General features: G+C 36.5%; 1 protein-coding gene across 25 annotated transcripts in view; it reads right to left on the bottom strand.

Annotated features, from left to right (window-relative positions):
* Nucleotides 1-12,471, bottom strand: part of LOC105481485 (mono-ADP ribosylhydrolase 2) — a 2,105,812-nt gene that overhangs the window by 951,054 nt on the left and 1,142,287 nt on the right. For 15 of the 25 annotated variants that reach the window (XM_071080856.1, XM_071080850.1, XM_071080851.1 and 12 more), the window contains one exon: nt 3,346-3,471. The exons of 8 other annotated variants lie outside the window; for them this stretch is intronic. In XM_071080856.1, coding sequence (XP_070936957.1) covers nt 3,346-3,471 — 126 coding nt within the window. Of the gene's footprint in view, nt 1-3,345; nt 3,472-9,950; nt 10,093-12,471 lie in introns of all 25 variants that reach the window. 2 more of the 25 variants (XM_071080876.1, XM_071080878.1) reach the window with 1 other exon arrangement.

The raw sequence follows: 12,471 nt of genomic DNA, 5'->3' as shown, positions 1-12,471 counted from the left end.
TCAAGGCAAGCTCAACTTTTTCTAGAATGGATCTCAAAACTTTTCCAGCCCGTGTCCATTACCCCTTCCAAAGTCACTTCCACATTTTTAGGTGTTTGTTTACAGCATCAGCCCACTTCTCAGTACTGATTATTGTCTCAGTCGGCTAAGGCTGCTATAACCAAACACCATAAACTGGGTATCTCAACCAACAGACATTTATTTCTCACAGTCCTGGAAGCTGGGGGGTCCAAGATCAAATTGCTGTCAGGTTTGGTTCTTGGCAAGGACTGTCTTCCTGACTTGTAGATAGTCAGCTTCTCACTGTCAACTCACATGGCTTCTCCTTGGTGCATGTGTGTGGAGAGAGAGATTTTTTTCCTGTTTTACTGTTCTTATAAGGGCACTTCTTATAAGGGCACTAATCCATCATGGGGCCCCACCCTCACAACCTAATCTAAACCTATTATCTCCCAAAGGCTCCAACTTGAAATACCACCACATTGGTGATTAGGGCTTCAATATATGAATGCTGAGGAGACACAAAAATTCATTCAACAGCAGTATATACCTTTGTTAACTGATATAACATTTTTTCCTCTAGTCAACAATTTTTGGGGTTTCTAAGCACTAAACTGAAATTTTCAATGTGTCCATGGATGTCCATGTTCCAGTTCAGACATATATTACATGAACTTTGTGATTAAAAATCTGGCTAAAGTAGAGGCAGGACATTCTGTGGTGGCCTCTCAGCCGAAACCATTAACTAATTCATAGGCTTACTGCTGGCAAACTTTTAAGTCTCTAAAATGAATCCCTGGTTAGTACCTACTTTGAATGTAACTAGTAGTGCAATTTTCTATGGAGAAAATTATCCTGAAGATGGCAGCTTTTCACTTCTGAGCTTTGGCTCATGCTGTTCCCTCTCTAGAACACTCTCTGATTTCCCCTCAAACGGGAAAACATCTACCTGCAGTCAGACCTTAGATATCTATTTAGATATCACCACCTTAGATGCTCCTCCTTCGTGTTCCTGTGGGCCCTGTTCTACCACCATTGTAGCTTCTTTTATTTGACCATTGGCTTGGTTGTCTATCCTTCTAAAGTATAATCTTAGAACAGCAAGGACTAAATCTTATTCACCACGTTATTCACAGCACTAAGCATGATGCCCTGCATAGTGTTAGAGCTGGAGGAGTGAATAACTGCAAAAAAGTGAGTCATGGCATAAATGTCCAACAAAGGCCTTACGTGTGCCTGAAGTCAAGCATGGAGGACACTTCGGGCCTTTCAGAGGACTTAGCATCCCAGAGGGTCTGTCCTCCGTATCAGAATGAAAACGTAGGCAGAGCAAGGGATACAGAAATAATGGAACACTGTTAGGAGGAGAGCAGCTACAGAGCCGCCCCCCAAATTCAGGTGAGAAAGCTTGAAACCATCACAGAGCCCTATCCTTTCATGAAGCTTCCCTCAGGACTCACTGCATAATCTGTGAGACCTACTATCAAATTCAAAAATGTGAGACCCTTTGTTCAAAAATTAATAATTTCAGAATGGGAGGAGCAGAGCATCAAATCAAGTATTTAATATTGGTCCCTTCTAAGCATAGGGACTGCATGCGTCTTGTGCCATGAAACCAGATCCAGGCCCCTCTAAACCTAGGTGCCAGGGGCATACTGGTTCTGTTGTAGAACAGTGTTTAAGTTTATTTGGCAGCTCTCTCTTAAGTGTGCTGAGGCCTTAAAATTCAAAATTTTAGAAAATAAATAACATTTGTGACAACTAACATAAAGATTGTTATGAACTTGCCAAATGCCAGCATCCAAAAGGTAACACTCAGGCTTTCATAAGTTTCATAATTCACATTCTCCTGCATAGGCTTCTGGATACTGAAATATCCATTCCCAAGATTACCTTTTATTGATCTTCATTAGAAACCAGCTACGTGTTTGTCAATAGAAATTAAACATAAACAGTTTTGGCCTTGCCCTAACTTTCCATGGCAGCTGACCATTCCACTGAAAATTACTGTCACCAAAGCATCTACCTGATCTTTCAACAAAGCATGGCCTTGCATATTTTATTTTTGTTGTACTTGTTGACTTTTTTCTCCCTGTTTCCCACGCAGGTACCAAGATCAACTCTATCTTATTTCTCCATTGAATTGTATTGTTTAATTATGACATTTTATTTGTACATTATTCTTACGGCACTTTACATCAATCTGCCCTAATAACTACTGAGGTATATTGAAAATAATTGATTCTTCACATCTGAAAGACATCTGTTATGCTATATTAATGGCAATAAAATAGAAGAAACACTCACAAAAGCAAAATTGAACTATACACCAAGATAAATGTTATATTTTGGCAATATTCTCACAAAATAGCTGACAGATGTTAGTATAAGCATTACATTTTGTGCAAAGATACTCATCTTTTCTTATCATTATACATACTCCATGACATACAGAAACAAATAGTACGATGCAAAATACCACATTTTGGGCAATGCCAAGGCCAAAATTTGCATATTGTTTTTCGATAATGATGCAAGTTTGGTCTACAGTCTCCAAGTCAAATATCAAACTAATTTTTGGCATACAATTGAGTCTCTCAAAAGCAAATTAATAGTTTTAAAAATTAGCACCGGGTGCAGTGGCTCATGCCTGTAATCCCAGCACTTTGGGAGGCTAAGGCAGGCAGATCGCCTGAGGTCTGGAGTTCGAGATTAACCTGGCCAACTTGGTGAAACCCTGTCTTTACTAAAAATATAAAAATTAGCTGGGCACGGTGGCGAGCCCCTATAGTTCCATCTACTTGGGAGGCTGAGGTAGGATAATTGCCTGAACTCAGAAGATGGAGGTTGCAGTGAGCTGAGATCATGCCACTGCACTCCAGCCTGGGCAACAGAGTGAGACTCCAACTCAAAAAAAAAAAAAAAAAATAGCACGGTGGCGCACGCCTATAATCCAAGCACTTTGGGAGGCCGAGGTGGGCAGATTACTAGATGTCAGGAGTTCCAGACCAGCCTGGTCAACATGGTGAAAGCTTGTTTCTACTAAAAATACAAAAATTAGCCAGGCGTGGTGGTGCACACATGTAGTCTCAGTTACTCAGAAGGCTGAGAAAGGAGAATTGCTTGAACCAGGGAGGTGGAGGCTGCAGTGAGCCGAGATCATGCCATTGCACTCCAGCCTGGGTGAGAGAGTGAGCAAGACTCTGTCTAAAATATATATATATATTTTTTTACATATAATATATATTTGTATATATTAGCATGGGATTTATGGCTAATATTTTAAAATAATTATAGACTCCCAAGAGAAAACTATATATGAACAATAAATTATCAGCCACTTACGAACTGCATGCACCAAAGCCCATTTGGAAAAAGGGATGCAGCCACGTTCTGTACTTCTTAATGTCTCCAGAATCCTAAAGTACCCTGCAGGGGACTGATGATCGCACCTTGAGTAGGAGTTGAAAGCTGGAAATCAAATCGAATTCTTTAGCCCCGTGGAGAAAGAGACCTACTAGCTGCTGCTACTGGCAAGCTCCATTATGCGTGGCCTATTGTCTTTTCACTTCTCAGAACTTTAATTGTATTTAGATTCACAGTTCTACTACTGCACACCTGCATAAAGTCCAAATTGTCCAGCTGGTGGGAAAAATACTCTTTTGTTAGCTGATCCCAGACTCATTGATATATCAGCTGAGGATTTTAGTGATATTAGAAATTCTTTTAGTCAATCCCTTCTATATTCTCACAATTCTGATTGTTTTCTAAATCTATTTAAATCTCTCTTTTGCTTTCTCATGCAGACACACACACACACACACACACACACACAAAACATGGTGTCATCCAAACATAAAGAACTAACGAACCTTCTACAAAGAGGTCAGAAGTCCCTGTTAAAAACATGATAAGCAAGTGTTACACAGCAAAGGTTGATTCAAGAAACATTAAACTGGCTCATAAGAGACCACAGTAGGACGGGCGCGGTGGCTCACACCTGTAATCCCAGCACTTTGGGAGGCCAAGGCGGGCGGATCACGAGGTCAGGAGATCAAGACCATCCTGGCTAACACGTTGAAACCCTGTCTCTACTAAAAATACAAAAAAATTAGCTGGGCGTGGTGGCGGGCGCCTATAGTCCCAGCGACTCAGGAGGCTGAGGCAGGAGAATGGTGTGAACCTGGGAGGCAGAGATTGCAGTGAGCCAAGATCACATCACTGCATTCCATCCTGGGCGATGGAGCAAGATTCCGTCAAACAACAACAACAACAACAAAACACACAGTAAAAAGATATAACAATGATTGACTCCCATGGTCTCACTGTACAGCTGAAGAAAGTGTGACCCAGGCTGGGCATGGTGGCTCACACCTGTAATCCCAGCACTTCGGGAGACCAAGGCAGGCAGATCACGAGGTCAGCAGATCGAGACCATCCTGGCTAACATGGTGAAGCCCCGTCTCTACTAAAAATACAAAAAATTAGCTGGGCACGGTGGCGGCGCCTGTAGTCCCAGCTACTTGGGAGGCTGAGGCAGGAGAATGGCGTGAACCCGGGAGACAGCTTGCAGGGAGCCTAGATATTCCCACTGCACTCCAGCCTGGGTGACAGAGCGAGACTCTGTATCAAAAAAAAAAAAAAAAAAAAAAAGTGTGACCCAGAGACCTTAGTGACTTGCTCAGGGACACACACAAACTCAGGAAAGGAGCTAAAACTTGACTCAGATCTCTGCCTCCCAGGCCTATAATCTTTCCTGTTGTAGATCTCTCATTTGTCCCTATGTTAATTTCACAAATGCCAGTATCAATAACCTTACACACAGGGACATTCGTAATATTATTAAATAGCATCTCAATAATGTTCCTGTGTTTTTTATTTTGTTTTAGTTTTAAGAAACAAACAAAGAAAAATATTTTAAAATACACAGAGAGAATAAGCATAAAACATGGATGGGAGGCTTTCACCCTATCTTTTGATGGGAGGCTTTCGCTTCTTGTCCAAACTTAATAAAAAGAAAATAACAAAACAAGGATGGGAGCTTTCACCCTATCTTTTGTGTCTTATCCAAACTTAATAGAAAGGAAAAACAAAACAAAACAAAAAACAAAAACAAATAAAAACTTCAAAATAAAATAGTTATGTGATTGAATTTATTTTCAGTATACAAGAGTCAAATTTGTTTTTTAAATGGGTAACACTTTAAATATTTGGACACCAACTACAGGCTTGACATATTTAAGTATAAAAATAATTTTAAGGAAAATCTTATTCCTCTACTAATACATTTTTTTTTCTAACTTGACTGAGTCTTTTACTCAGGGACTGCTGCTAGAAATGCATGCTCATAATAGGTGGTCCACAAATACAGCTGGTTAATTATTTTGTAAGAAAAAATAGCATGTGAAGATTTTTTTTCTATATTACTAATTATGCAAAGTGAGCAATAAGTACATCAAAATATTATTAACTGATAAAGGTTTGTATTCATTAAAGTTATTTGGACATAGAAAGCAAATAAGAGGAATCAAAGCCAACATACTGACACTTCAGCTGAAAGTTAAAGTCTAAAGGAAGTGATTTATTTGGTATGGCTGTGGCTGCATCAAGAATTAATGGGAATTCATTTTTCCATATACGATACTCACTACCTAAATGTTCAACAGATAGATTTGACCAGTCGACCATGTTTGACCAACCCTTCAACGGACAATCTTAAAGAAGCCCAGGCGATAAGCTGGTTCTACCCCTTGGTGGCTGTTGACAGAGGGCAAGGCGCTGAGCTTCCCTCTACACAATTTCTGCATCTGTAAAAAAGATTTTTTTCTCCTCATAAGGTAAAGCACTCAGAACAGTGCCTGACATAGACTAAGTACTGGGAAAGTCTTCCATTGCTCCCTCTCCCCACACAAAAGGGGTTCTGTGGGCAAATAAGATGCAGAAATAATTGTATTCTATATCTCTGTCTTAGACGTATATGTCGTCAGAATGAATATTAGAATGAATATTAAAGTCATTCGAATGAATATTAAAGGTTCTGAGAATTTCCATAATAAAGAAAACTTTGAATTTATTTAATTTACTGTTCCTCAAAATTAGTGAGGTAGTTTAAATAAATAAATACTAATCTCAAAAGCTTAAAAATACTAATTAATCCATCAGAACAAATTTAAAAAATTACTGAGGACTTTCCATAACAGACCAAGCTTTACCTATGAGTAGAGCAGTCCATAGGCCAAGAAAATGAACCACACTAACAAGGTGGGAATATTTAAACATTGAAGCAAAGAAATGTGAAAGCAGAAAAAAGAAAAATGAAAAATGTACAAGATATCACAAAAGGACAATGGAAAAGGCCCACCAATCATTAGTGGTTTCAAATGGTTTCATGGAAAAATGGTCATGGAATCTATTCCACATAGAAGCCTCTAGGATTCCCTAAACTCCTATTAAAACATCCAGATATACCTGGGACGCTTTTTTACAAACCACAATTTTCTAAAATAAAATCATAAATAAATAAAATCAACAATCTTTGGTAGGGAGATAATTTGGGGAGATTATCATAATTTTATTTTGCTTTTGTTTTTACGAATAATCACTTCAGTGTCATTTATGTGGCATGGTGGGATATGGCTTTAGGGTAAAGAAGATTCTACTTTATTCTTAGTATTTCAAATGTAAGCACTAATTAATATTTAATTTCCTAAATATTTATTTTGTAGAATAAAACTTTAACTTTATTGGTATGGTTGTATGCAGACACAGCCATACCAAATAAATGTGGAATTCTCTGAAGCAGAACTAGAGGCAAGTCTCTCAGTTGAAAGGATCTCAGCAATTCAAACTAGTGATATTTACTCAGAGGCTAATGCCGTTTTGGTGTGTAGGGCCTCATGCCATTAAAACATTCCTGCTTCACTTAGCAATTATTCGGGGAGAGATAGCAGCCCAACTTAATACTGTGCTCATTTAAAGCCCTGCAATATTTTTATGTGGTGATTTTCTAAATCAAAAATTATGAATTTTGTTAGTCTTACAGATATACTGACCTGTGGAATAAACATAGTTATCCAAACTAATGTTGTAGGGTTATAATATTTATATTTTTTCTCCCAATACCAGAACTTTTATAAATCTATAGCTGCTGTTTTGATAAAAGAAATATCAAGAAACTTGAAGTTGGATTTGTGCAATACTTTTTAAATTGAAGTTTTCCAGTATTATCAGAAGAGTAAGCCTAAGATCTTAACTCCACTTAATAGTATATTTTGTAAGCATTTCCTTCCTAGAAAATAAAAAAACCTAAGAAACTTTCCAAGGCCAGTTTGTATTTATAACATTTTATTATAACTACAAATTATTTATTTATAAAATGTTATAAATAAATAAATCTTAATTATAATGAAATTATAATAAAATTATTAAATGAATAATTTTATAAAATAAAATTTATTATAAAGTTTTATTGATTATTATACTTGAACATATTATTAATTATATTTGAAAATGTGTGTACTTGTTGTAATCCCTTGTCAGTTTGTGCATAAGTTTTTATTGTTAACACACTTCATTTGAGCTCTTAGTCACATTTGAAAATTTAGTCCAAAATCTATTAAATAAAAATCTACCAGCAAAAGTTTTAATTTATATCTATTTGCTATCCTAACCTACTTAAATGATCACAATTAGTCAAACCAGCTTAGCTTTCACGTTGGTGAAGAAAAATTACATTTCAGTTTATTAGGAGAAAAAGGAAACAACAATATAATCTGTTTCCAGATGACTTTAGTGTGAACGTAAAGCCACTCTGTGCCTATGCAATGACCTCATTCCCAAGCACCAGAAATATAATCTTATGTTCCAGCCTAAGTATTTGTCATTCACATACAAAGAACTCAGTATTTAAAAATATATAAATACAATGGCAAAGCACTGAATTGACACTTACGATAAAATGCATTTGATTAAGACTTAATAAAGCACTGTGTATAGTACTAGTGAATAATGCATTGCCAGATCAAGTTGAACACAAAGCAAATACAGTGTCAAAGCTAATCTAGCCAGGCATTATTCAGCCATATTACTTTCTTTATTACTAGATTAAAAAATGCATATTGTGTTTCAGCAGCTTTTTCATTATTTCAACACATAACATAAGTGCTCTTTGAAAAAGACCGAAAAAGACCACCTATTTTCAAAAAGAACTACTGTGGTAAGAAACCACAGAGGACCAGGCAATGGGTCTCTTAGTGACATGGATTCCCATTATTCCAGTTAACATGTGGTTTGGTTTAAAGCATTACAGTTTGCAGAAGCTTACTTTAAAAAAGTGCCCATGATGCTTCTCTTTCTTTCACAAAACATAATCCAGAAAATCGGTAAATAACATGGTTTCCTAAACTCTTTTTTTAAGAGATTTAGTTAAGGGAAAGAAAATATTTTCATTCATCTATCTCAACTGTCCTAGTTGGATCACATCAAAACTTTTATTTTTCATTTTTTTTTTGTTTGGTTTTATTTTTTAAGTCCTTCCCTGACCATTTTGTATATGTATCCCCATCTTAGTTTGGATTCCCCCAAAGTAAGATTTGGAACAAATCTAGATTTATGTAGCTAGGTTTTTGGGGAGGGGATTCCAGACCATACCACGGAGGCAATGGTAAAGCGGGAAAAGGAATGTAAATCAGTGTTGAGTGTGTTAGTAGGTGTTAGTATTGTAGATAACTGCAGATTAATTGCACTTCAGATTGCTAGGATCCAGTGTTATCTCACCCAAGGAGGAGGTTGAGGCATTTACACCTCATTCTTGGTTGAAGGATGCTATAGTTGGGGAGGTGGGTGGGGAGGGAGGGGCAGTACTTGTATTTTCTCTATTTCTGGACTATGCTAGGTCTAGGTGGACTCCAATTATTACAGAAAGTCCTTAGGCCAGGTAATGAATATGATGGTGGGGGGGAAGTCAGTCACTTACATGACAATGGTAATATCTGAAGGGGTATGGATGGGGCACAGAAAGTATCCCTAGAATCTCCATCTACTTCACTAGGCTTTGTATTCCTGGGTTCCAAGGACATTTCTATGTCTCCGAAACTTAGTTTATCTCACTGCTTATTCTCCTGCATGGGCTTCTTTCATGTTCTTCCTAGTCGCTTGAATACTGACTTACGTTTTTAACTTACCAAGGGTACTCAGCTCTCCTGAGTTTGCCCACTCATCACCAAACTTTGAACAGCTCTTTCAGCCCCAATCATGCATATAATTCTACCTCTCTTCTTCTTCCCCCAGAGGGACTTAATTTTTAAAATTATAGTTCTCGGTAAATGTGTTTGTGCCACATTTAAGTGGCTCATAAATAGGCCAATTGCATGCAATTAGATTTGTAGTGTACCTTTTGTTCTTACAATCAGTGAGGAAGGTAGAAGAAAATATAGGCTCTGGGCAAACAATATCTCAGTGCATTGGGCTGAATAGCAAAGACAATGATCACCATCTTTGGGAAAGATAAATTATATCAAACAAGAGTCTAGTGCCATGGATGAAAGAGATAGTTGCATCCAGTGTATAGCAAAAATAAGTTAATTAGCATTCTTAACCCTAAACCTATCACCAATATCATTGAACAGTTCATTCCTGCCCATATATATATATATATATATATATATGTATGTATATTTATCTACCTAAAGTGATATTCTATGTCTCTAGCATATAATATCCTGTATCAAGTCAACGTATATCTTTGAGAATTTATACGTAAATAGTATCTCCTAATTTTCTCCACCAGTGCAACAGACCAAATCCTGTGTGATTTATTCTCTCTCAAACGTCTCCAGAACACACTGATCTAAACTACTCCTCTGAAAGCTGATCCTACATGGCCCTATCATACATGGCTCATGCTCTTGTTTCATATGGCTACATAGTTTTTCAAACTATTCAGGGCTTACATTTGCAAGAAAACTCCTATATCCCTGAAGGCAAGAACTTCCCATGAGCCTGATACTTCTTGCCAATCGTGATGTCTGTGAAGTTTAGCCACTACAGCTTCCTTCTCTGGGTCCTAGAAGCTTTTCTAAGTCTCTCAATGCCCTTGGAAAAAAAAAAAATAAGAAGAAATCACAACCAGCAACCTGTGCAGTAAAAGAAGTTAGTGAACAGCTGAGAAGAAGGCAGGCCTTCAGCGTGGCAGCAGGACTCAAGGGCAAAGGGAGGGAGACAGCGTAAAGGAGTTGACACCAAGGTCCCAGATAACATAGGAGGGAGGGAGGCAAAAGGAGACCTTTTGCTTTGGGCCATGGGCATAAAATACATTAAGCTATACATGAGAGATTATAGTTTATTCCAAGAATTAAAATCAGATAAAAAGACTTGACATGTTGAGTTTACAGTATTAGTTACATAAAGGCCAAATCTCAGCCTCTGGCAGATTTTACTTCCAGAACTTGGTACAATCAGTGCTGTTGAATTTTCTTAATTATACTTGGCAAGGCAACCATCAATTGCTCATTTTCCACTTTAAAACGTTTCTTCTGCCTCAGTGGGGATAAAGACACCCTTTCTCCCATCCCTCTAGCTAAAAATCTCTTAAAGATCCTTAATTAGTGTTAAGGTTTATAGGAGCTATAAGAGATAATACAGCTGAATTCACAAGAATCTGTGGATTACGCCTTGTATTTCCTAGTTAGGACTACTCTAAGTCAATACTTTCATAGAATGACAGATCTTTGCAAGGCATTGCATCTTACTTAAGCTAATACATGATTATCCTCTTCAACTAAATTACAACCATTATGCTTGCTAATGTTTGTGCCAATAACTGTTGTCTATGGAAGGGAGAAAAAAAAAACTGTCCTACTCTACTGCTTGGGTGTAAACAATTATTTAAAGCTTGGGTGAAAACTATTATTTATTTTTAAATCACATGACTAATACATGAATATGTACTCATTGTAAAATAATAGGCATTAATAAATACAGAAATATGTACAAGAAAAAGCTTACTATCTTTTACCCTCTTTTCCTAATACCACTCTCCTCCTAAGAGATTCTAAAATCGGCAATTTGGCATGGCCCTTCCAGACCTGTACTGTGCACGTAAATAGAAGATTGCACCTAATCTGAGTCCTGTCTTTATTTTATTTTTAAGTTACAGAGTTATTATATACTTAGGACATGTGAAACAAATCAAAGATGTCTAATCAAAAAATTCATTATCCCCATCAACTCTCTTCCAGTCAAGTCCCCAATGTAAATGTATAAGTGATGTTCATTTCCTTATTTGTATCCTCTCACTTTTTCTTCCTTCTTCATCGATTCATAGATACATCTATACACATATTCAGCAGTTAGTTTTTTCACAAATATGAAATAACCTCACATTTCTCAGTAGCTTCGCCTGACTTTAAAGCAACACACACACACGCTATATATATACACATATAATAAACATATATAATAGTATATATAATGGCTATTCTTTTGAGTCAGCACATACTGATCTATTTCATTGCCTTGGACAGCCTAATCATAATCCATAGGATGAATGTCCAATAATTGATTCAGCTATTCTCTTACCAAAAGACACTCAGATTGTTTCCAGGTTATTGCCATTATATATGATGCCAAAAGAGGCACTCTTGTATTTTGATCCTCATATATTGCAGCCTGATTTTTGTAAGATAAATTCTCCAAAGTGTGAGAGCTACACAAATGAGCACTGGCATTATTTTTACTATTATTTGATTAATTTGCACTTTTTAAAAACAATTCACTCTCCCTTTAAAAATGCATGGCGATGATCATTTCCCTACATGTTACCTAGCCTGTGAAAAAAATCAGTATTTTAATTTTTCCCAATTTATGAATGAAGAACACAAGTTCATTATTGTTTTTATTTGAATTTGCTTTACTAGAAAGGTTAAACATACCTTTATATGTTTATTGACCATTTAAATTTTTTTCTTCTGTGTATTACCTAGACAAGATATCCTTGGTCATGTTTTTATAAATTTGTGAGAACTTTTTCTATACTACAGACTAATTCTTTCAAACTGGTAACATATTTTTCCCACTCTATCATTTGTCTTTTAATTTTGTTTATACTGACATTTGCCATGAAAAATTTTAATTTTTAAACAGTCAAATATGTATCACACCTTTTTTATCAATGTCTTTCTTAATAAATCCTCTCCTACCACAAAGTTAAACAAATAGTCCAAGTTTTACTTTTGTGTTTTACTTTTAAATATTTAATCCATTACAATTTAGGTATTTAATCCATCTCTGATATAAGGCAAGACATAGCTTGGCTCTCCTTCCAAATGGATAGTTTATTCTGTCAGCTCCATTTATTAAATAAAACGTTCTTACCCCAGTTAATTGAAATGTCTTTCATTATATATTATATTTCCATGCAAACTTGGGTCTATGCCTGAATTCTCTATTTTGTTCTACTGATTTGTGTGCTAG

This window comes from Macaca nemestrina, chromosome 15, assembly GCF_043159975.1.
Source record: "Macaca nemestrina isolate mMacNem1 chromosome 15, mMacNem.hap1, whole genome shotgun sequence".
NCBI lineage: Eukaryota > Metazoa > Chordata > Mammalia > Primates > Cercopithecidae > Macaca > Macaca nemestrina.
The sequence above is the reverse complement of the archived record's forward strand: the minus strand, read 5'-3'. Positions and strand labels throughout refer to the sequence as shown.